The following is a 27,252-nucleotide window of genomic DNA, read 5'->3' on the forward strand; positions in this document are numbered from 1 at the left end:
TCAAGTTATAGGCAAGTGTATACTAGAGATAAAGTGAAAGCTATACAATGAATATATCCATGTCCAGAGCAAACAATGCAACGATTACAAATCAAATCTATTTACTCACCTGTATTGAAATCATTGATAACTGTTAATGGGTTGAGGTTGTATGTGAAGAACACAGGCGACTTGTACACATGTTTCGTTATACCACTGAGGAAATCATATACTTCCTGTAGACGGAAACAAAAACGAGTTAAAATATATTTCATGTGGCTGTTTAATAAAATGAAAACTGAACAGACTTTATCTTACTTGTATCCCCCTGCAAGGACAAGAAAATACTGTTAACAAGCTTATATGTGTAGGTAGCTCAAGAGCTATCACAAAAGAGATTCTCACCCATTGTGCCAACCATAGTGCTACTGAAAATTATTATATAAAAGAAGTGAAGCTTCCAAAGAACTACTAAAACCAAGTTTTTACACACACACACGCACACACACACACACACACACCCAAAGGAACAAATATTAAGTGAACAGTGAAAAAGATTATTTTTTAATTGAGCACTGAATAAAATAAAGCACGAAAAACACACAGAGTGCTACTGGAAGCACTAGGTTTTACTCCTAGAAGAGAAATAATTTTTTAAGTGAGTAGTGAAAAACAATAATACTCAGAAGGCCTCCAGATCGCTACTGAAAGCACTGAATAAAAGTAAGGAGGCCTCAAGAGCACTACTAAGATTTTAACCCGGTCGTAGATAAATTGTTTTTTAAGTGATCAATGGAAAAACTCAGGAGCTCATAGAGCACTATTGAAAGCACTAATTAAAATTAAGAAGGCCTCCAGTGCATTACCAAAATTATTTTTAAGTGCCTTATTTTATTTAAAAGTAAAGCTACTCAATAATTTATGAGCTTTTTTGTTGTACATTTTCTTTGCGTGATGGATTAGATTTTGTATGTTTTTCATAATGTACCTTATTTTTAATTTAATATTTTTGTTTGAAGAAATGACCTTCGCACGATATATAATATTCTTTATTATATTGGTTTTATACCGGAACGGACATTCACTTTTAAAATTTGAAATGTAGGAATTAACGGATGTAGTTTTTTAAAATGTTATATATTCTTGCAAAAATAACAGAGCTACCCCGTAATTCCCGCACAACAGACTCAAATATTCTGTCGACATCCTCTCTCCCTTCCCATCTTCCATCTGATAGAATAACTGATCCAATCAGCGAGCTCAACAGTCGACCTACCAACTACCCTACTACTACTACTACTACTACTACTACTACTACTACTACTACTACTACTACTACTACTAATGATTATCCTAACACTAATAACATTGATAACCCCATAATCGACACTCTTACATACAATTATCCGACTCACACTCACCTCGATGAACAAAATTTAACCTTCCCAACTCAAACTCAATACAAATCAACAAACCAGTAATAGGTCCCAAGCATCTCATAAAATACACACTTATATCGGCGCCTGCTCCACTCTAATTAAGACCAGAATATCTAACCACAATTCTTTCTTTAACTATAAAACTATAATAATAATAAGCAAAAAACTTCTCTCCCTACTTTAATTAAAAAACTTAAATCTGATAAAAATCCTTTTTCAATTAAATCTACTATCCTAAAAAGAGTTAAGTCTTATATCCCAAGCTCTAAGTCTTGTCACCTCTGCACAACTGAAGCTATAACAAGAATTACTTCCTCCCCAGCAATAATATAATAAATTTTAAAAGCGAACTAGTCTCCTTTTGCAGACATAAGACTAAATTTAAATATTGTTAATTTGAAATTACTTAACTTTAAATAATTCACTTAAAATCTCATTTCCATGAATTACATATTTCTTCCTTTCACTTCCTCAGCATTGAGGAAGTGAAAGGAAGAAATTTGTAATTAATGTTACCCCATTATTTTTTTTTTATATATTCCCTATCCTTTTCTCTCTCCCCATACCTGGGCATCTATGCTCTGAAATGTGTATGCACGCTAATGCTTGTATTCATGTTTGCATTTGAAGGTGCTTATGCATTGATATATATATATATATATATATATATATATATATATATATATATATATATATATATATATATATATATATATATACATTTGTACGAAAGTTCGAGCATAATTATGTTTATTTTTTATTTTATTTTAATCTGTTGCACTATGACAGAGTTTGCGAGCGCCAACCACCTTCTTCTTCCTCGAATTCTCCTTTACGCTTTCCTCAACCATTACAATCCACTAAAACTCTCAATAAAACTCTCTAATATTCCAGATAAATTATTTCTCGCAAATAAGCTTAAAGCCCCTAATTTTAAAAAATACTTTTGCTTCAACCTCGTTAACTCTGTCCATAATTCTACCAAACCATATCCAATGACCTGTTCTATCTCGCCCCAGCACTGCCCTAATTACTATTTTTACAACGATAGGTTGTTATGACAACCAGATCATCATCCTCCCTTGCCCACAGCGTTGAACTGATTTGGGATCAATACCCCCCTCACTCTTGGATTAACTTGGTCCACGGTGTGCTATCTTTTTCTACTTATTCTTAAAATCGCTATTTGCTTCACAGATTGGACTTTTTCATCTGTGCCTATTCACACAGAAATTTATTTTTTGGACCATTTACAAAACTTCAACAACATTCACTCGGACTACCACAAACATGGCATTTTACTTCCACCACTTTCTTGGATTCGTTGGATTTTGAACTCAACAATCATGCCAACACCCTCTTGCGTGAAATTATTTTTCCTTTTTACCCCACTCTATCTGTTTCATCATTCTACATTTCATTTTCATGCTAGTATGATTCTTTTCATACTCAATTTCTTTAAATACTTTATAGGTAAAATTTCTTTATGCATTTTTCTAACTCCTTTCCTCTGACGACAAGGAAACTATTTCTTCGAAACTCTGCAGATTAAGTACTTTCACCACTATTTGTGTTTCCTTTCTGAATAATAAATATGTTTAACTCTTGCTAAATTGTTTCTCAACATGTTTTAATAAACCTATCTACGCAATATGCATATATATATATATATATATATATAATTTAAAGGAGATTAGAATAATAGTCTAAAGAGCTAAGTGTATTTTAATGTAATAGTGAAATTACTAGTTTAATTAAAATACAGGAAATGCTCGTTGTAATTTAGATATATAATAAGCTCGATAGTTAAATGTCCTAGAGCTAATTCAATATTAAGTAATGTGATTTATAATTTAAAAATTTTAAAAAATTTAAAAATTTAAAAATCAAATTTTAATTAAATTAAAAATCAGTTTCATAAGAAGGAACAACAACAAAGTCAATTATCTGTACGATCGTTTCGGAAATCCGTGCTTTTTATTTGTGGTATACATGAAGTCACGTAGAACAATTATACATAGTTTTTTTGGTAAGCACGGTCTCCTCATCAGCAAATTTAGGAGGATTTCTATTGAATTGAAAAGACACCAAAAATAAACCTAGCATTAAAAGTAAGGCAGATGAATCTGAAAAAAAATATATATATATATAAAATGATTGTAGAGTTTGTTTCCTAGAGGTACATCCACTGAAGCCCCTGTGTTTATTAAAGAGTGCTCGATCGAAAGACAGAGCAGGTATATAATATGTTTATTATACAAACATTTTTGGTTACATATGTGCAATCATGTTTCAGTGGAATCTCAATTAAGAAAGACCCACCTCATCACACCGAAGAAAAAAAGTGCGACATTAAAGCCAAAATTGAGATTCTTTCATTTTGCTAAAATGTATGAATGTTTTTTTCAGTCTGATGATATGGGTCTTTCTTAATTGAGATTCTACTGAAATATGAATGCCCATATGAAAACAATAATGTTTGTATAATAAACATACTATATACGTATGTGTGTGCGCGCACGTGTGTTTGTGTATTAAGGCTTCAAACAATGCAGACAACTGGAATATAAGTGCATTTATATTATGAGAATAAATGAAACACTGCAAATCAGCCAATACAACAATGTATGATTTTCGATATAGTGAATTTATTATTTGTTTTTTTTCTTCTGCTATATTTTACGAATGTTAATGCTGTTACTTTACCCTCGTAGTGAGTTAACGAAATACGGAAATTATTTAAAATAATATTTTGTTATATTCCATGATTTATAAGCACAATGCATAAATGAGAATGTCTGTTATGAAAATAAATTTAAAAAAAAATGAAAATTCGTCAATATATCTTTTTGATAATAACAAATTCTGATGTAGTGTATGAAATGATATTTTCTTCTAAAGTAAATTTGGCGTTTCTTCGTTATAATAACGAAATTCGAAAATCGAAATATTGAATTTCAAGTAAAACCAATCGTATCTAACTAATTGTCATATACGCAGTAATTAACATATCATCCAAAAAATGGATTTTTACATGTTTGAAATGCCATATATTTTCCCAATACACTGTCTTGGAGTTTCTAAGGTTTTTCTGTACATGGAGTTTGAGGATACTTTTCTCTTCAAGCAAACTGTCAAAATATTCAAAATCGCATAATATTCGCGGCCGAAATGAAACCTCCTCGGTATGACTAAGTCATGTTAACCCAAGTAGTAGCACAAAGTTCGATACTCCAGCACTAATCAAGTTTCTACTACCGTTAATTTTAAATCTGTTTCTAACATTTTCCCGCTCATCACATTTTGCAATAGAAAGATTGGAAAATTGATTAGTTTTAATAAAAACGAAGTTCAATCTTACATCAGAATATGTTACGCTGTCATCCTGAGTGTCGATGTGTTCCAAACGAAAAGACATTATGTCTGGAATTTTCGGAGGGTCCTTTGGATTTATTCCACCATTACATAACAGTCCTCGTGGAGTCTGATTGAAATGAAAAATAGAAATTTGTTAAAAATAAAACATTTTAAAATTAATTATTATTTCATGAGCAACTCAAAATAGAATCACGATGATCTTTAAATTCTATACCTTTTCTTATTTTACTCTTTTCTTTTATATAGTGATGGGACGATTTTCGCCATTCTGATATAATTACTGATTCCATACTAAATTCCTGATTCCATTACAATTATCGATTCCTATTCCGATTCTTTATCTATATATCTATAAAAGTGAAATTGTCTGTGTGTGTGTGTGTCTGTGTACGTGCATTTCTCTACCAAACTATTCAGTCAATTTTCAGTCTACAGACTCGAGATTTGACATAAGGGGTATTGAGATTTGGGAAAATCTTTTCATCGATTTTCGGGAAGAAATTTGGCTGTCAAAGGGTTAAAGTTCAACGATATGATCTTTGAGAAATCTACCAAATCCTTCGCCAATTTTTAGTCTAAACACTTGAAATTTTAGATGTAATTTACTTGGACATGGATCAATTTTTTAAATTTGATTTGAGCCCAAAATAATAAATGTTAGGGGGTCAAAATTGGGGGCAAATTAAACAAAAATACCTCTGTGGTCTCTACCAAATTACTCAGTCTAAACATTTGAAATTCTACATAAAGTGTATTCAGAGATAGGGCAAGATTTTTAATCGTTTTTGGCCGAGAAATTGACTGCCAAGGGATCAAAGTTCAAAAGATTTGACCTTTGTGGTCTTTAGCAAACTATTCAGCCAATTTTGGGTCTAAACATTTGAAATATTTACATAAAGGGTATTCAGACATGCAGAAAGCTTATTAATCAGTTTGGAGGCGAAAATTTGGCTGCCAAGAGGTTAAAGGTAAAAGAGTTGACTATTACAGACTCTATCAAACTCCTCCGCCAATTTTGGGTTTAAACACTTGAAATTTTAGATGTAGGTTACCTGGATATAAGTCCAACTTTTTAATATGCATATATATATATATATATATATATATATATATGCATATAAAGTTATCAATAGTATATAGTGCCCGAGCAAAGCCGGGCTGAACTGCTCGTAAATCTTTAAATGTTTAACTATAGAAATGACACTTATTTCTGATTACTGTAAAAACACATTTTAAGTATGAAGATATTCATTCAAGCGTGAAAATAAACTTGTGGAAGATGATCTTTAGATTTTAGTTTTAATAGTAGTTTAAAACCAATGAATATTTATTATTTTATTATTACTCCTAGCAATGGAAAATTTTGCTTTAGACAAAATCAAAGAAAAAATACAATTAAAAGAATCGTTTCCGATTCCAATACCGATTCCACGAAAAGTTCCGATTCCGATTAATCGTCCCAACACTGCTTTTTACACTTTTTTCATCATTCTTCATTTGTTGGCTTATTCTGAAGACTCATTTTCATTTCATTTTTGTTGTAAATCGTCACCAGTTTTGTAAGCATTAAAGTTAAATTAATGAACCTTGAATAGAAAATACTTAACAAGCAAAAATAATGTACAATCCCTGATTAGACTGAGCACAAATATATTTTTTCTTTTTAAATACGCTGACAAATGTAAATGACAACATTTCACAATGACAAAGTAAACCAAATGTTCATTAACCCATCAACTTGGTGGAATCTCTATCTTAGGATAATAGGATGGGGATATTCAGCCAATATTGGAATGTGCATAGCATAAGGAATCTCTGTCTTCCTTCAATCCCTTCCCTGCGAAAATAACTCTTGTCGGTGTCTTTAGAAATTGGTGTTCTTCAAAGTTATTCCCTTACAATTTCGTTACTTCTATATTTTTATACAACGAATGCAGTGAATTATTTCAATGTATATACTACGCCTATGTCCCTATTGTCAATGGCATTTATTATAATTAGACATTAAATTATAGGTCATTTAAAGCATGTGTAACTATGAAAGTTCAGTTTCATTTATAGAATTGCTTGGTGAGTTAATTGCATAATGGTTGAAATCGCCCTAAACTCTAGAGCCAAAACTGAAGAGCCAGTGCTCAAAACAACGAGATATTATAAAAAGGCTGACTGGGAAGCCATTAGAGATCTTATCAGAGATGCCCCATGGGGAAATATTTTTTCTCTTTCTGCTGAACAGTGTGCAAATGAGACCACTGAATGATTCAAAACTGCAATTGAAGCACATGTTCTCATGCGGAAAATTTATAGCAAGCCCCACTCTCCCCAATGGTTTACTTCTACTTGTGCAACTGCCATTGCTCAAAGGCAGCATGCTTACCACAGATTTAACCGAAATAAGTCCAGTTCAAACAGACAGAGGTATATAGAAGCTAGAAGTAATATTAAGAAAGAAACAGTGACAGCTAAGAGAGAATTTACTGAAACAACTAAAAAACGCATCGAAGCACAAAAATTAGGAACTCGTGACTTCTGGAAAATCTACAACAGTGTAGTAAATAATGGAAATCAAAAATTCCTCCACTAACCAACAATCACACGGTTGTTTGCTCAGCAACTGAGAAGGCTAACATGGACCCTCTCAACCACCCCCTACCTGACTTTCCTATGTGGACAGACGCCATGCTAGACGATCTGAAAATCACACCTGCTTAGGTGCATGCTATCATAAAAAACTGTGACACTTCAAAAGCATGTGGACTCGATCTCATCCCAGCTGTGCTATTAAAAAAGTGCTCAGCCAAAGTAGCTCCAGTTCTCTCCAAACTCTACAACAAATGCCTTAATGAATCTTGCTTTCCGGGCTGTTGGAAAACTGCTTCTGTGGTACCAGTATTCAAGAATTCTGGCGAAAGAACTGACCCATTAAATTATCGCCCCATTAGCCTCCTCCCACTTTTTGCAAAAATATTTGAGATCTTAATTAACCATTCTCTAGTCCATCACATTACAGATGCTAAATTTCTGACTGACAAACAATATGGATTTAGATAAGCCATTCCACAGCAGACATCCTAACTGTAATCTCTGAACGTATATACCATTCATTGGACAAAGCGGGGGAGGGCAGAGCAGTAGCTCTAGATATATCTAAGGCTTTTGACAGGGTATGGCATGAGGGTCTCCTCAGCAAAATTAGATCATACAGTATCACTGGTAGAATACTTAACATAATTAAATCCTTCCAGGTTGTCCTCGACGGTCGTACATCTAAACAATATGATATAAATGCGGGAGTGCCCCAAGGGTCTATCCTTGGACCTCTATTGTTCCTAATATTCATTAATGACCTCCCTGACAAAAATGCGTCTGAGATGAGTATATATGCTGATGACACCACACTCTATAACAGACACGACAGGAAAACAAATGAACACATATCTAAAGAAATGACAGAAACACTAGAGGATGACCTCCGATCTGTAGTGGAATGGAGACAAAAATGGATGGTCACGTTCAATGCTGCCAAGACTAAACTGGTTTCCTTCAATAATTACAAGAAACCTGATCTACTACTAATAGCAATGGCCAACGACTCTTTATCTGAGAGTACATCTTTCAAACTCCTTGGCCTAACGTTCACTGGAAACATGAGCTGGAACAATTACATTGAAAGCATTGCCAGGGCCGCTACGAAGAAGGTATGCTCTCTCTAACGTACTAGAAAACTACTAATACCCGGAAGTAACCTGTACCTCTATAAGGCCACCATTCGCCCATGTATGGAGTATTGCTGTCATATTTGGGCTGGTGCATCTGCTACTAGTCTCTCGCTCCTAGACAAGGTTCAAAAGAGAGTCGCCAATCTGATAGACCCTGAACTGGCATCTAAACTTCAGCCTCTGTCCCATCGACGAAATGTTGCATCCCTCTGCCTGTTCTACAAGTATTTTAATGGTGAATGCTCTGATGAACTGCAAGCAATTGTGCCCCCACGATGTAAACACCCTCGACAAACCCGACAGGCAGCTAAATCTCACCCCCACACAGTAGAGATCTCTAGATGTAAAAGATCTTTCTACTCCAGTAGTTTCTTCCCCAGAACTGCTAGACTTTGGAATTCCATTCCAGGTCCCTGCTTGCCCAACTGTACTGACGTGCAGAAGTTCAAATGTAACGTGAACTGACATCTTGCTGCCCAAATCCCTACATAGTACCCCAGTAGTTGTTGCCGCTGATAGTAGCCCCTACACCAAAGTAGCAGTGTGCCTTATTTGGGGTGAAAATGTAATAAAAAAAAATTTACTTTTGTTATCTTGTTTTTGGCAATATACGATTATACATTTTGCTCATTAGGATTAAGCCACCCCCAGCTACAAAATGTTTTAGGTGATCCATGAGGCGAAACTTTGTGTTGCACATACTTCAGATTTCACCATTTGCTGCGGCAAACATATGCTTGATTCAGGAAGGCATCTTACAGCACCATTACATGGAGTATCACCTTGTCGCCTACCCTCCAGGTGAGTTTATTCGGGGGTGCATCTCCCCCAGTGAATTAAATGCGCCCCCAGATACTAAAACCGGAAATTTCCTTCCATCAACTCCCCATATTTCCTCCTATAACACAGAACAAGCTAGGTAACATAAAAATATCCGTGCATGAGGTCGCCAAGCTAATCAAGAACCTAGATTCCAGTAAAGCAACTGGCCCTGATGGCATCCCAATTATAGTGTTAAAAAAGCTTCAACCAGAACTTGCTCCCATACTTACGAAACTATTTAAGCGCTGCCTTAAGGAGAAGTGCTTTCCGACTCCATGGAAGACCTCATCAGTTTGCCCTGTATTTAAGAATTCAGGTGATAAGTCATCTCCCTCTCAGTACAGACCAATAAGTCTCCTGTGTGTTATGAGTAAGTTGCTGGAATCCATATTAAATAGAGAAGTAGTCAACCACCTCAGCAGGAATAACCTTCTTAGTGACACACAATATGGTTTCCGCTCTGCAAGATCTACCGCAGATGTGCTGACGGTTATATCCCACAGGATTAGTGAATCTCTTGACTAAGGCTTCCTTTCTAGGGCAATTGCTCTTGACATATCAAAGGCCTTCGACAAGGTATGGCATAAGGGTCTACTTTACAAGATTTCCAGCTACGGTATAACTGGAAATGTTTTCTCAATCATTAAATCATTTCTCTCTGATAGGCTCATAAGAGTAGTGGTCGATGGACAAAAATCAGAGGCCTGCAATATAAATGCTGGAGTCCATCAGGGGTCAATCCTGGGCCCAACTCTCTTCCTGATCTACATCAATGACCTCCCTAAACACATACTTAAATCATTCGTTGACATCTATGCTGATGACACGACCATCTACGGCAACACATCAAAGGCTGTAAATGACAAAGTTCTCTCTGATTCTCTCTCCTCTGATCTCGAGCGCGTGGTTCAGTGGGGGAAGATGTGGTTGGTTACCTTTAATGCATCCAAAACCAAACTCCTATTCTTACATCATCAAGGCTCTGATCCCAATCTGGCATCAATTGTGATGGATGGCTCTCGTCTGGGTGAGGCCCCGTGTTTTGACAAGCTTCTGGGTTTGACCTTTACTCCTGATCTGAAATGGAACACGTACATCAAATCTGTTGCCAAGGTCGCTGGAAAGATGGTGGGATCCTTCTACCGCTCCAGAAGATATCTCACTGCTAATGCAATTCTCTATCTATATAAAAGCCAAGTACATCCAAGGATGGAATACTGTTGCCATATCTGGGCAGGAGCTGCTAAAAACAACCTATCCTGCCTTGACAGAGTACAAAATAGACTTCGTGGCTTAGTGGGGATGCCCTTTTCTCTTCCCTGCAACCTCTCTCCCACAGAAGAGACGTTGCGAGCCTATCCTTGTTTTATCATTATTTCCATGACAGGTGCTCGTCTGAACTCTAATCTCTGGTCCCCCCTCGCCAATCTTTCACGAAAAATACCCGTCTAGCTGAATCCACTGTGAAAAATTTCCCCCACTCTATATCTGTGCCTAAATCAAAACGCGGATTCCATGAACAAAGCTTCTTTCTTAGAACTGCACGCCTGTGGAACTCTGTACCGTCTTCCTGCTTCCCACCGGACTACAACTTGGATGTCTTCAAGTCCAACGTTAACAAATTCGTAATGAACCGCCCCCTTAATTAAACACTTCATCAAATCTCCACACTAACGTAATGTACTTGCAATAACCCTTATCCCTGAGTGGCTTCCGGGCCTTGATAAGTGGTGATCACTGTGTAAAAAAAAAAAAAAAATTCTATGATTCGGCGCAGTATCTACAGCAACTAACTTTCCCAAATGTCACTCATCTGATACTGGCCAGGCTTATCCTTGCTTAACTTTAGTTATCTGGCGAGAATCGGTGTGTCAATTTGATGGTGCCATATAGTTTACTTTCGTTAACTGTAATAGACTATAATACTCACACAAGCGATAGCGCTTCTGTTTGGCCTGTCAGATGACAGGATCGTGGAAGTAAAAATATGCCGAAACGCTTAACCAATGAAATTCTAGTAAGCAGACGAGAAAAACAAAGCAAAACAATGTTTTAATAAAGACAAAATCAAGAAAAAAGACAATTTTTCAATGGGTAATGTTACTATACTTTTAAGAAGAAAACGAATAAAAATCACTCAATCTATGGTAATTTTCCAGAATGAATATTTATTTAAATGTTTTTTTTTACGTTAATACAAAAACAATAAAAAAAAAGATTAGGGTTAGTATATATGAACTTTATAATCTGAGATATTTCCAGTTTGAACCGGGACAAAAACCTCCCTTCACACAACGCAGTCCATGTCCTGTATTTGGAGTTTTGACACCTCTATGCATAATTTTTCTCACTTTTTTCAAAGTGCATGGTTGCTCACAAGTATGGCAACTTTTACTTTTGCTAATTGGCTTTGCTTCCAGGCAAAATTTTATGACCTTTTCCAGTGATTATAATTTTTCTAGTAGCTGTGATAAATTCATTCCCGATGGTTTCACAAAGTTGTCAACAAATTTCTTGAAATTTTTCCCATTTGTTTACTAAAATTTCATTGGTTAAGCATTCCGGCATATCTCGGCAGTTTACGTTATCTGCTGGAAAACGCCTGTGAAACTTCCGCTTCAGCTGAGCAACTTCTCTACATAAGTACCATCTTTTTAAATACAATACTAACCAATAGTAAAAAAAAAAAAAAGCTGTTGTCTAGCATCCAGATAATAGCATCGTACACACATTTTGATAGATATACCTCTATAGAAAGATAATTGCATTAGTAGAACTGCTATCTATACGTGTGGTGCATATAACTTGTGTATAATGTTATTTATACACTTTGTGTGCTGTTATTAATGTGATAAACATGTTTGGTTCTTCTGATCTTAGTAATTCTATTTTTCTATTTTGAATACTAAAATATTAAAATTCTATTTTTCTATTTGGAATATTAAAATATTACAATTTTATTTTTCTGTATTACTTGTTGTGATCGGACTATTGTTCGCATTTTGAGTGTTATTTGTGCAACGTTTCGGCCGATGTAGCCTCCGACCTTTGTCGGTCATCTTGGAAAAGAAAGGGAAAAGTTACTGGATCCCTAGATGGTTTCGTATTCTTAGAATTGTTTTTGTTTTTTTCGCTGTGGTTTCGTATGTGTAAAAAAGAAAAATTTGGTTGATAAGGGAAGGTAACTATAATAGTTTGATGGTATTGTCTCCCTTTTATCATTTGAAGGCCAAACCCACCGAAACGTTGCACAAATAACACTGAAGATAAAAGCAATAGTCCAATCAAAACAAGTAAGGCTAACAATCAGCCTTCATCTAAAGAATTCAAAACTGTTCTATTTTTCTATTTCAAAATTCCCCAAAGTACTGCGCCATTTTGTAGATAACGTTCCAGATCGAGAGAGAACAATTAAGAGGGGATCTTTAATTCCTATCCCCAAACAGCAAACAGCATCCATACCCCAATAAATAAAAAAAGGTCGAGAATTCCGGGGGTTATTTTGGGCAACAATTTTAAAAGACATCATCTTTTCAATGAAACTACAATCTTACGTCAAAAACTGTTATGTCTTTCGGCAGACCAGTTCTAAAATGGTAAAATTCTGAATAATGTTCAACGTGGTGCATAACAGTTGGTGTTTCATAGAATGTGCCATTTATGTGCCTCCGCACAGGGACTTGTGCAACTTCACCGGCTGTCTCCCATTCGTCAGCAGCTGAAGAAGAACAAAAAGAAATTGGAATATTTATCTTTGTAAAAGACAGTTACTACACCGTCGTTACGTCATTTTATTTTTATTGTTCAAAATTTAAATGAAAGATTAAATGCTTATAATTTATGATTCGAAAAATTAAATATGTTTATTATTATTACAGCATGAACATAATCATGATTATAATTAAAAATTAAAATGATTATAATTATTACTAGCAGGCAGCACGGCGTTGCCCGGTCGTAAAATATACATAAATATATTTTAGTTCATAAAGAAACTGAGACATGTGCATTCGAGTATTAACTGTCCTTAACCACAAGACGATATACGAGTATCGATTACAGAAACGCGTATACCTTATATACACTAGACATACATAGAAACAGTTATGTAAACCCGAAAATACAATATGATAGACCAACAAAAACTTTATTTTAAACTTAAATGTAGCAAGCCTGCAGGTTAGAGCAAAGTGTAGGATCTGTTCTATTTATAAACTTCACCTTATGTCCTCGTGTTAAATATCGAAACTCTATGCTAGTAAGTAGCGATTAAGTTAACTAGTATGAAGTTTGGCGAGGATCACATGTCAGGAGAACCTGTGGAAAACGAAATGTATGCAGCGACAGGTGGTTTGATTGAAGCGGGGGTCAAAGGTTAGACTCTTGAGACAAAACAGGTCTCGAATGATATGAGAATACAATTCGAGGAAAGAACATAAAGTTCTGGTCATCGTTGTCTGAAGTTGCGAATAAGATGCGAAAATAATGTAGATGATGTGGATGTTGTCTCAAAACTCTGCCCGTGCATCTCTCATCCGTAAGACTAAGTTAAGAAAATTAAATAAGTAAACCGTTGATTAGTCATGGTGTTTTCTCTGTCATCCCCCATGATGAGCACATTCTCTCTCTCTCTCTCTCTCTCTCTCTCTCTCTCTCTCGTTCTCTATCTCTAAATAAATAAATAACACCTCGAAAACTCAGCATTCTCCATTGTATTACATGCATGAGTAATTTTGTCCGTCTTTATTAAACAGCCGATCAACAATCCCGAAACATGGGTCGCGCATGTGTAAAAACGTAGATGTGCAAAAGTATGACTTCATAAGAGCATACTGAAAAAGAAATCAGGGAAAAAAGAAAAAGAAAAAAGGAAAATGGGGGAGGAAATGCAAGGAAAAGGAAGAAAAGGAAAGCGAAAGAGGGAGAAACAAGAAAGAAATAAGAATAAAAAATAAGGAATCATTTTTTATATAAAGATTAGACTAGGTAGTCTATCCCTCATGAGTAAACTCTCTAAGTGAAGCCTTGAAAACTCAGCAAGTGTTTCATGCACAAGCAGTTCTGTTCGTCTTAAACCGACGAGGGATCAACAACCACGAGGTGACGATGGTTAGTCATGAACGACAAAAAGAAGCGCCTATGAAAGAAAGACCAGCACGTATAGACACACTGCGCAATGTATGTATGTATGTATGTATGTATGGAAAGGTTTTTGCATTATTGAGTTATTTTCTGGTGTGTTCACGTGCGAGAGCGAACATGCGTAAGTGCGTGTTTGTGAAGGAAACCACGTGTGACTTGATCGCTCACTAGTAAGAGCACACAGGTTCAAATTTACACGTTGCGAAGATTTGTTTAACGATAACATGTTACGCTCGGTCAATGAAGAAAACCCTTCTGGACTAAGAGAATTTTTATTTTTGTCCCAATCTAGAGTGCTCGTTTTTAGGAGCAAAATTTCGCCACAATTAAAAACCAACTAATTGTTTAACTCTTATTTCGTGGAGAGTCAAGTAAATAGAGATTAACAGACACCTTAATTGATAACCAAAGTCTCTCACAAAATATGATTTATGCATGAAAATAAACGGGTTCAGCAATGGAAATGCGCCCATGACAAATCAGACAACAAAATCTATTAAAGGAATAAATGGACGCCTCTCCTCCTCTCCAAAAAATGTGATTTACAATGAATTCTTTTTGCTGATTTTGTATTTGAGTAAACAATGTCCAAAAGAAATTGTTTCACTTACCAGAGAAATACCAATTAACGGTTAAATCTGCTTTCGGGTCATTCAAATGTAGACATGAATACCAATGGTCAGTGTTTATCCCACGAATGACTGCTTTACCCATGTAGTTTTCGACTTGCCCTGGTTCACTAAATCGTAATGCTGCAGAAGGAGACAGAATTTTGCGGCTACCATTCTTTTCTTTCAAGCCCAAGAAATGGTCCCCCTCAGAGATCGGAACAGATATGCACAAATCTGAAATAAAAAAAACAAATAAACAGATTAATTTCCACTGACTGAAACACTTGCTGCAAATCGCTTCGAATTTCACTTTTAAAATTTCGATTATAACTAAATGGTTTATAATAATAAGTCTAATATATAAAAGGCTGTCTGTCTGTCTGTCTGTCTCCATATTTTCAAGCTCTATCTCTTCCAAGACTAAAAGTCGCTGATTGGATTTTTTATCGACCATTCTTTTATGGGTTTTTAGCCGGTTAAAAAGATTTAAGGGCTCAAAAACAGGATCACAATTGAAAAAATCGTCATGTACATAATACATTCACCATAATTTATTTAAAATTTAAAATTTTAATCAGTTCATATACGTGTCACGTTGGTACAACTTGAATGCTACAGTTTTGCTTTCGGCTTCGGTCATAGCTGATGCCACCCAAATACGTTTTTTACTTTTGAAATCATAACTCTATAATAATATATACGAAATCAGGACGAACAAAAATATCATATTTAAGCGTATTTTAGGTCGGACAAAGCAGGGCTGCCAACACCGCTAGTACAACAAGAAATAAATTGGTTATCACTAAATGGTTTATAATAATCATAAAAATATATAAACTGAATACAACTAAATTATTTATAATTATTACAACAATATATAAACAGATTATTACTAAATTGTTTATAACAATTAGAACAGTTTTTAAACAGATTATTACTGAATTGTATATAATAATTAGAACTGTATTTAAACTGATCACAACTAAATTGTTTATAAATATTACAATGATATATAAACTGATTATAACTAATTGGTTTATAATTATTTTAATAATATATAAAATGGTTTTACTTTATGTTTTATAATAATTATAACAATATATAAACTGATTTTAACTTATTGGTTTATTACAAACTATAACTATATATGAACTGATTATAACTAAATGGTTTATTATAATCATATCAATATATAAACTGATTCTAACTTAATGATTTATTTTAATTCCAACGATATATAAACTGATACTTATTAAATGGTTTATAAGAACCATAAAATATATAAACTCATTATAACTAAATAGTTTATAATAATCATAACAATATTTAAAGCGATTATAACTAAATTGTTTATAGTAATTATACCGATAGATAAACTAATGACTAAAAGTTTATGATAATCATGACAATATTCAAACTGATTATAACTAAATGCTTTGTAATAATTATAACAATATATAAACTAATAATAGCTAAAATTATAACATGCAAACTAATAATAAATAAACTAATAATAACTAAAATTATAACAATATGCAAACTAATAATAAATAAACTAATAACTAAATAGTTTATAATAGTCATAACAATATTTAAATTTATAACTAAATGGTTTATAATAATCATAACAATGTATAAGCTAATAATAACTAAATGGTTTATAATAATAATTATGAGAATGTATAAACTGATTATAACTGAATGGTTTATAATAATTATAACAATATATACACTGATTATAAGGGCAAGCAGAATGAGAATGACGGTTGCTTGCCCTTTCTTGATGTTTTAATTGAATGTGGTAAGAACTTTTTTCTTACGACTGTTTATCGTAAGCCGACATTTACCGGCCTCTACACAAATTGGCGTTCATTCGTCCCCACTTCAAGAAAAACAGGGCTCATTCAGACATTAGTGTATAGAGCCCTTAGAATCTGTTCTTCTAGTAAACTGGATTGTGAATTAAAGAAGATTAAAGACATTTTTATTCGCAATGCTTATCCGGAGAAATTGGTTGATAATATTATTTATAATAAAGTTAAAACTCGCAATTCTCCTACAGTTTTTGGTCCCTCCAAGTGGCCTGTCTATTTAAAAGTCCCTTGGATTGGTGACCTTGGTCAGTGTTTGGGTAGACTTGTTATCAAGTCTGTATCAAATTGCTTCCCATCTGTTGCTCTTCGCTTAGTTTATCGTGTTAAGTCTGTATTTCCCTCAGTTATGAAGGATGGTTTGCCCTACATCACAAATAGTAATGTGATTTATCAATTCAACTGTCAGTGTGCTGCTGTCTATGTAGGTCGAACCCGTTTAAATTTGCAGACAAGAATAAACCAACATGTTCCAGTAAGCATCAGACTAGGTAAGCCTCATCACCCCTCGTTCACCTTAGAATCTGCTATTGGTCAGCACCTCGCTGAAAATCCAGCGTGTACTAATGTATATAAAATGGACTGGTTTAGGATTTTACACTGGGCCGACTCTTTGAATCACCTGAGGATTCTGGAGTCAGTCTCTATCCTCTCACGCAGGCACTCTCTCTGTCGACAGAAGGAATTCATGAAATCTTTGGACTTATTTGGGGATATATTTTACATTTTAAGTTACCCACACATCCCATTTTGTACATATATTTTATACAGTTGTATATAGTTTACAACGTATAATTTACTCGTAAATTTTTTTTGCTCGTAATCCCATTCGCCCTTCATTTAATTTTATATATATATATATATATATATATATATATATATATATACATATATATATATATATATATATATAAATTTTTCTCATTCTTCGTTATAATTTTATAAGTAATCCCCACTTAAGTCTTTGCTCTTGCGTGACATTTGTTCTCTTTATAGAAATTCAACGATTGACTCCTGATGAGTTTGTTGATGAAAGGGACCACTAGAGTCTTCCCGACCTTATTTAAAACGCTAAATATATATATATATATATATATATATATATATATATATATATATATATACACACTTTTATTTACCCTAAATACGGCACAGTGCTACTTGGATGTAAGAGGCTACTATTTGAGACCATATCTACATCGAGACTATTTAGGGAGTTGAGCAGCAAGATGTTTGTTCACATTACACAAACTTCTGCATATCAGTATAGACAGGGAAGCATGAAATCGGTAGAGAATTCCAAAGTCTAGCAGTTCGAAGGAAGACACTATTTGAGTAGAAAGCGTTCCAGCATGTAGAGATCTCTACAGTGTAGGGGTGGGATTTTGCTACTTGCTGGGTTAGTAAGGGGTATTTACATCGAGAGAGCACAAGTTCATCAAGTTCCTCGAAGCAGTACCATTAAAATACTTGTAAAATACACACAGATATGCTACCTTGTGGCGATGGGACAGGAATTGGAGTTTGGTTGATAGTGCAGGATTTATTGGGTTGGAGATTCTTTTTAGACCCTGTCTAGACTAGTGGTAGGTGCACTAGCCTAGATGTGGCAACAATATTCCATGCATGGGCGAATGGTGGTTTTGTAAAGATATAGGATACTGGCAGGTGTGAATAATTTTCTAACACGGTATAGAGAGCCTACCTTCTTTGCAGCAATTTTGGCAATGTCTTCAATGTATTTATTTCATGTTGCCTGTGAATGTTAAGCTGGGTAGTTTGAACGAAGTACATTCAAGATTAGTCATACCAATCAGTGGTTGGGATGGTTTGTTTTTATTATTAAAGAAACAAGCTTAGTCTTAGTAGTATTGAATGTTACCATCCATTTACGTCTCCACTTCACTACAGACTGAAGATCATTCTCGAAGGTTTTACCAATTGTCTTAAATATGTGTACATTCGTTTTCCCTTCGTGTATTTTATAGACTGTGATGTCATTAACAAATATGCCCATCTCAGACAATTTTATTCGAGATGTTGTTAATGAATATCAGAAATAATAAAGGTCCAACAACTATTTTACTTACCAATATCTTCGGAAACTTCCAAGAATATTTGCTGGTCATATCTGTAGTATTGCTTTCTTTTCCCCGCATTTTCCGAAATGAATACTGTTGCTCTCTGGCCGGGTCCATCATAATATTCCGTTATTTCCGTGACCGATTTTTCTAGCACGTCAATCATTTCCATGTGTACACTGAATTGGGATGCTATGGCCGGCTTAGGAATATCTACAACAAATTGAAATTCTTCATTTATTCTTTTACTGATCCCCTATGTTTAGGGAAAGATGAAAATACAAGGATTATATAATACTTGTGTACCTGTGTCATCAGAGATGGCAGAAGGCGAAGATGGCAAATTGGATACAAACATTGAATGACGGCTTTGCATGCAGCCTTCATCGTGGTCTTCCATGTGAGTACCTTTATCTTAAATGACGCTAAAATATAACATAACTATGTTGATACTTCTGCGTTTACCGAAGTTACTCGCGTGCGCCCGGCAGATGACGGGAATAAACGTAAACGACCTGCCGAGCCTTCCTTAACTGCTAAACTGCTATGAGCAAATAAGAATGGTAAACAGAAAACCATAGAGAGATAATTAATACAAATGTAAGAAAAAATTATTTTGATAAATGTTGTTTTATTTTGATGCTTTTTGTTTGTTTTAATCCAAAGGTTTTGAATAAAACTTTAAAGGAAGAAATGTATTTTGGCGGGGTGTGTATAAAAACAGATTAAAAAAAAATGGAAGAAAAGTTGTAAGGGTCGGTCATTTCCGTTTATTTCCGTCATCTGCTGGGAAAACCCGAGTAACTTCGTTAAAATTGCGGGTTGGTAAACACAGAAGTTCCACAATGTTTATTACATATTTAATTATTTGCAAGCTGTCCTTACCCAGCATTATCTGGGAAACTTTAATATTGTTTGCTTTAATAGAATTTTTAAAAGTTTCATGCAAGTGTTTAAATGCATTATAACTCCTATAAAATTTCCAAGCAAATCATTATTTATATTAACTATTAAGCAAAGATCACAATAGCTTATTTGTTTACGAATTAATTAAAATGCATTCTGGCTGAATTAATTTTATAAGATTTCAATTCAGTTTACGGTAATGTTAATTCATATCCGACATAATTATGTTGACACACCGGTTCTCGTTAGATTACCAAAGTTAAGCAACGTTGAGCCTGATCAATAACAAATAGGTTACCATTTCGGAACACTAGGTGCTGTATATGTACATAGGTGTGGTGATTCATATTCATATGAAACCATTAGAAAAAAATGTAATCTAAGTAAAAATTGGTAGAACTCTTTTCATTGACGCCGTAATTCATACCACCCCATAACTATCAAACACTCGACTCACTCTCCTCCCCAATTCGCTCTTCTTAACATAGCTATTCACCTCATATGGTCTAATGATCATTAAATATCATTTTACATAACAGAGCAGCACTTTACATCTCTAGCGCTTTATACACAACCAGATATAACTAGCCCATTTACACAGCCAGACACAACTAGCCCATCCTTCATGGCAAGACATAACTAGCCCTTCGTACACGGTCAGACACAACTAACCCTCCATACGCAGCCAGACATAACTAACCCTTCATACACGACCAGGCACAACTATGATAGTTCTTCATATTCTTGTTGAATTTCAAACACAAAAATAAAATAAAAAGTCTGACTTTCGAATCGTAATTAACAATTCTCTAAAACATAACAACGCCAACACTAAAAAAAGCCCGGCTCTCAAACCATAATTAACAATTCTCAATAACATGATGACGCCAACTTAAAAAAAATTTCAGCTCTCTTGTACAAAAGAATGTCTGAACTTCTCTACATAACTTTTCAATTCCTCTTAACTCAATTTACACCACCAACTCTCAATGACACTACTCAGCTTCAAAAACTTGATTTTACTGTCCTCTCCAATTCAGGCCTTTTATCTCTTTTCTCTCACATATTCGAATTAATGCCACATATATATAACGAATCTATAAACTTATGTTCCTCGTTTCTTTTACCTCCCTGACGGTTGAAAGAGACGCGATGCCGCTTGTGAGTAATTTATTCTTTTACAGTATTTTTATTTGGCTTTACATTTTAGACCACACTTTCGAAATGTAATTAAGAATTCTTCATTACACGATGACGCCAATTCTTATAAATCTGGCTTTCGAATTGTATAAACAATTCTCCAAAACACGATGACAACTCAGTTGTTTCTCTTTTTCGCCTGCTGAACACGCAACGTGGTCCGAACTAATTGCACCACTTATATTTTCTTTATTTTTGTAGAAAATGACAGAACTTCTTTTAACTGGCGCCGTAATTCGCACCCTTTTTTAACTTCAGTGTACTCTTTCAGCTGCTAAACACTCGACTCACAATCCTCCCTAATCCACCCTTCTTAACGCGGCCATTACCCTCATTGGCAAATTAATACCTTCACATCTTCATCTTGAGTATAAAGCCAATCTCGTAATAGAAAAATGTAGTTGTTCCGAACTAAAAAAATATCAGCATGAATTCAGCCAGAGACGCTATAACAGGCAAATAAAGAGTCCATTCAACATTAACAGAACGTAGTGATCTTCTTGTGTCAAGACTGAAAGTAATTAGTCAATTTCAAAAGTATTGTTTATGTCAACTAAAGTAATCTCTCTCTTTTTCTCTCTCTCCTTCTCTCTCTCCCCCCCTCTCTCTCTCTATCTCTCTCTCTCTCTCTCTCTCTCTCTCTATATATATATATATATATATATATATATATATATATATATATATATATATATTAGCAAAAAAATACTAGACGAAATCCTACCTGAATTAAAAAATAAAATTTACCATAACCGGTGGAAATCATCGGAAGAGGTAATTGAATGGTTCAGTACACTACCCCAAGGCAAAAATAGAAAATTCCTTATGTTTGATATAGATGCATATTACTCTTCTATTTCACCAAATCTCTTCGAGGAAGCACTAGAACTAGCTAGAAAACTAACAATGATAACAAAATTAGAATTAGACATTATACGACTAGCAAAAAGAACTCTAATTAAATATGATAACAAACTATGGACCAGAAAGAACAGAAATCTGAACTTTGACGTCACAATGGGGTCTCCGGATAGTGCACAAGTAACGGACCTTGTAAGCCTTTATATACTAAATGAACTATATAAAAAAGATTCCAGGACTAATAGGAGGACTATACCGGGATGATGCATTATTCTACTTGAACTCAACAAATAGGTTATTTAAAAAAATCCAAACAAAAAATTAAACAATACTTCAGTAAACTGAACCTAGATATAACGATAGACCCAAACCATAAATGTGTAAACTTCTTAGACATAACCCTGAATCTAGACAACAAATCCTATGAACCCTACCATTAACCCAACCAAACGATATTCTACATAGATCACAAGTCCAACCATCCGAATAGTATGAAAAAAGCACTTATACCTAGCATCTCAAAGAGAATATCCAAAATATCACAAAATGAAGAATTATTCATTAAAAAACAAGGAATATCATAACCAAGTCTTAGCTAGATCAGGATATAAAGAACAAATTAAATTTGTTAAGGAAACTCAAAACAATAACATAGGTAGAGAAAGAACAATAAACAATGCAAATGTAATATCTTACAACATGTCAATGAGGAAATATAAAAAAGGAAAAAAAAAGCAAAAACAAATGAAAAAATAAAACATACAATAAACACAAAAAAGAAAAATGAAAAGATAGACCATAATAAAAATGAAAGAGAAGTTAAAAAGAAAAATAGAAGAAAGAGCCAGACGTGGTTCAATCCACCGTTCAGCCACCATATAAAAAATAACATCCCAAAGGAATTTTACCAAATTATATACAAACATTTCCCGCAAGATAGTAAACTAAAAGATAATTAATAAGAACACTGTTAAGCTATCCTTCTCAACGTCTGCTAACTTAACAAATACCATAATTGGCTCAAATAACACAAAATTAAACAAATTTGATGAATCTAACAATGTAAAAGAATGTAACTGCTGGGACCCTTATGAATGTCCAATTGCGGGGGGAACTATTTAACTCCAAATGGAGTATACAAATGTTAAGTTGTAACAAATAATGAAACCAAAGTATACCTGAGGAGTACCGGAACTTGCTTTAAGGACAGATATCGTAATCACCTAGTATCGTTTAAAAAGGAAACTGAGAAAGAAAATAACACCACAAATAACGAAAATAACAACAATGTGGATAAAAATGAAAACAACAGTAGAAAGGATCATAACAATAGTGACAACCACAATTACTATAACGAAAATAGAAACAGAACCAATAGTAATAACGAAAACAACCGAAAAAAAAAACAAAGAAAAACTCAACCCTCTAGCAGTATGGATTAAGGAATTAAAGGAAAATAAAACTGAATATAAATTAAGATAGTCAATAATTGATAAAGGGGAAAATATAAACCTAGAAAATCAAAAAGATGTAACCTATGTATATTAAAATCTTACCATATATTAATATCAAAAGAAAAATCATTAAACAAACGACTAGATGTAATCCACGAGTGTTTGCACAGAAACAGGTATTTAATTTCACGAACTAGAGTATATTAGGAAGGGGGAAAAACGAAACGTATAATATAAGGAAAGAAAAAAGATGCAAGGGAGGTAATCCTAGATATAAAAATAATACCATGAGAGTGACCTCCCCTTTAAACAGAAGGATCGGGTAATAATACGAATTCAAACACCAAGTAAAAAAAGAATATTAAAAGAAACACGCATAAATATAGAAATAAAATTATATAAAATTATATGATAATTGGGAAAGGGGGAAAATACGAAACTACGGGTTATAACGGAAAACTATCTTCACATAACACCAAAAGATGGAGGAAGTGAGGAGGCATGGCTTTGGAAATCTTTTTACCCAAATGCTCAGCATGTTAAAAATATACCTTTTGTTGTAAAAATCTAATGGATAAACATCTGAAGAAGTTGGTGGGGACAGGATATTTTTATGGAAACATAAATCGTAAAATTGCCTACTCACCAATGAAACAGCTGTAATGGAAAAAAAACCCAGGAAATAAACGAAGGTTATAATAAGAAAACGTGAGTCTTTGAATTTTCCACAAAATTTTACACTATATATATATATATATATATATATATATATATATATATATATATATATACTAGCTGTAACCTGCCACGTGTTGCAGTGGCTCAATTTGGTGTAATGGAAAAATTTAATAAAAAGAGAAAATGCATGTTTCTTATATTAGTACACTGCAAAAAGTGAAAAAGAAGGCGAAAATGAAAAGAAAAAATGGTACTCTTGCAGAATTTGATCTGGATCCTCGGGAGTTTCTGTCAATCATTCATGGTTTGGACTTGACCAACAATCAGTGGATGAAGCCGAACGTAGCAAAAATGTTGAAACGCTAAATGTTTTTTTTGTTGTTGTTGTTTTACAAAAATGTGAGTTAGTAATTAATATTTGGTTGATGGTGGGGGAGGGGGGGTTACTATACACAGATTCGAAAAAGTTGTCCAAAAACAAATAAATGGAATCAAAGGTAAGGTAAGTTACGTTTCTACCTAATTGGATAATTGTTTAGTGTTTTTATGTAATGCAAAATGTTTAATCGACTCAAAAAACAGAAATGGTCGCGAACTCTGTTAAATACGTTAAGTTTGGGAAAGTAAGTTGAAAACTAAAAACTATACAAAACAGTGTCTGAAACTCACCGAATATATGTTACCATGACATAGGCTGGCATAATCGGTGGGTTTCTGACAGTATTTTGTATAGTTTATTTTAGTTTTAACTCACTTTCTCTAACTTAAAGTAATCAACAGTGTCCACCACCATTTGTAGCTTTCAAATACCCCGATAAACACTGTTTTTCGAGCCGACTAAACGTTACATTAAATGAAAAGGGTTTGTATTACTAAACACAGATACAAAGAAGTTGTCAAAAAATAAATATATAACAAATAAATGTTATCAAAGGCAAGAAAAGTAAATGTTCTACCTAACTGGATAAGATTTTAGTGTTTTTATGTAATGTATAATCGGTTCAAAAACATTCAATGTTTATCGGTATATCTGAAAAATACAAATGGCGACAGACTGTATCGAACACGTTAAGTTTGGGGAAATTTTTGGAAAATGAGTTTAAACTAAAAAACTATACAAAATACTGTTAGGAACTCACCCAATATATGTTACCATGACGTAGGCTGGCATATATCGGTGGTTTTAAACTTTTGCTCGATACAGGTGACGACTTTTAAAAGTCCCTTTTAGTGATTACCTGGTTTGAGGATATTTGTACAACTAAACGGCAAATCTGCTCCAAAAAATCCGGTATTATTTTACTTTAAGGCCCGTTTCACGTTCATATGTAACGAAATATTTTATTGTAGATTTCGGTGTGCTAAAAACAAATCTGCAAACCGTTTCCGTAGCCAAAAGAAAGTTTTCATGATATTCATGGAATTACTTTTTCGAAAAGTGGGTGATGACTTTTCAATGTAAATTTAACTTAGAATGAGCACCCACTTTCTGGTCACCTGAGAGAGGGGCATTTTTCTGTGTTTCTTGGCTAAAAAGTTTTTTGTTTGATTTCTTTTGCGTGGTAATAACCCCTGAACTCTGGGACTATTTTCCATTTCACAGCCGTAGCCTTCGTTTATGCTATGCGTGAGCATAAGCGAAAGCTGTTTAGCCAATAAACATGGGAAAAAATCCCCCCTCTCTCAGGTGGCTAGAAAGTGGGTGCTCATTTTAAGTTAAATTTACATCGAAAAGTGATCGCCACTTTTTCGAAAAAGTAATTTCTTCATATCATAAAAACTATTTTTTTGCGACGGAAACGGTTTGCAGATTCGTTTTTAGCACACCAAAATCTACAAAAAAAAATTTGTTATTTACGAATGTGAGACGCACGGCCCTTAATGGAAAATTATATCAAAAGTCTGGGGGAAAATAGTTTTCAATAAAAACAGCAAATGAATTTGATAGAAAAAAAATGGATGCTATTTTTTTTTCTTTTTTCTGTGTGTTTCTTGGCTAAAAAGTTTTTTGTTTGATTTCTTTTGCATGGTATTAACCCCTGAACTCTGGGATTATTTTCCATTTCACAGACGTAGCCTTTGTTTATGCTATGCGTGAGCATAAACGAAAACTGTTAAATATGCATTCGTGTACCAAACTACCTTGTCAAAAACCTTTAAGCCAATAAACACGAAAATAAATGTCCCTCTCTCAGGTGGCTAGAAAGTGGGTGCTCATTTTAAGTTAAATTTACATCGAAAAGTGATCGCCACTTTTTCGAAAAAGTAATTTCTTCATATCATAAAAACTATTTTTTTGCGACAGAAACGGTTTGCAGATTCGTTTTTAGCACACCAAAATCTACAAAAAAAAATTTGTTATTTACGAACGTGAGACGCACGGCCCTTAATGGAAAATTATATCAAAAGTCTGGGGGAAAATAGTTTTCAATAAAAACAGCAAATGAATTTGATAGAAAAAAATGGATGCTATTTTTTTTTCTTTTTTCTGTGTGTTTCTTGGCTAAAAAGTTTTTTGTTTGATTTCTTTTGCATGGTATTAACCCCTGAACTCTGGGATTATTTTCCATTTCACAGACGTAGCCTTTGTTTATGCTATGCGTGAGCATAAACGAAAACTGTTAAATATGCATTCGTGTACCAAACTACCTTGTCAAAAACCTTTAAGCCAATAAACACGAAAATAAATGTCCCTCTCTCAGGTGGCTAGAAAGTGGGTGCTCATTTTAAGTTAAATTTACATCGAAAAGTGATCGCCACTTTTTCGAAAAAGTAATTTCTTCATATCATAAAAACTATTTTTTTGCGACAGAAACGGTTTGCAGATTCGTTTTTAGCACACCAAAATCTACAAAAAAAAATTTGTTATTTACGAACGTGAGACGCACGGCCCTTAATGGAAAATTATATCAAAAGTCTGGGGGAAAATAGTTTTCAATAAAAACAGCAAATGAATTTGATAGAAAAAAATGGATGCTATTTTTTTTTCTTTTTTCTGTGTGTTTCTTGGCTAAAAAGTTTTTTGTTTGATTTCTTTTGCATGGTATTAACCCCTGAACTCTGGGATTATTTTCCATTTCACAGACGTAGCCTTTGTTTATGCTATGCGTG

The 27,252-nt window shown here is 34.0% G+C and overlaps 1 protein-coding gene across 1 annotated transcript in view; it reads right to left on the reverse strand.

Annotated features, from left to right (window-relative positions):
- LOC145302445 (uncharacterized) overlaps positions 1-27,252 on the reverse strand; it is a 92,582-nt gene that overhangs the window by 43,872 nt on the left and 21,458 nt on the right. Inside the window, exons 3-7 of the mRNA XM_080144656.1 lie at positions 19,052-19,255; positions 15,091-15,324; positions 12,892-13,055; positions 4,780-4,902; positions 110-215 (exon numbers count right to left, since the gene is read on the reverse strand). Of these exons, the coding sequence (XP_080000782.1) occupies positions 110-215; positions 4,780-4,902; positions 12,892-13,055; positions 15,091-15,324; positions 19,052-19,255 (831 nt within the window). The remainder of the gene's footprint in view (positions 1-109; positions 216-4,779; positions 4,903-12,891; positions 13,056-15,090; positions 15,325-19,051; positions 19,256-27,252) is intronic.

The sequence above is a fragment of the Euprymna scolopes genome, chromosome 2 (genome assembly GCF_053919585.1).
Source record: "Euprymna scolopes isolate OS-2025 chromosome 2, ASM5391958v1, whole genome shotgun sequence".
In the NCBI taxonomy this organism is placed as follows: Eukaryota; Metazoa; Mollusca; class Cephalopoda; order Sepiida; family Sepiolidae; genus Euprymna; species Euprymna scolopes.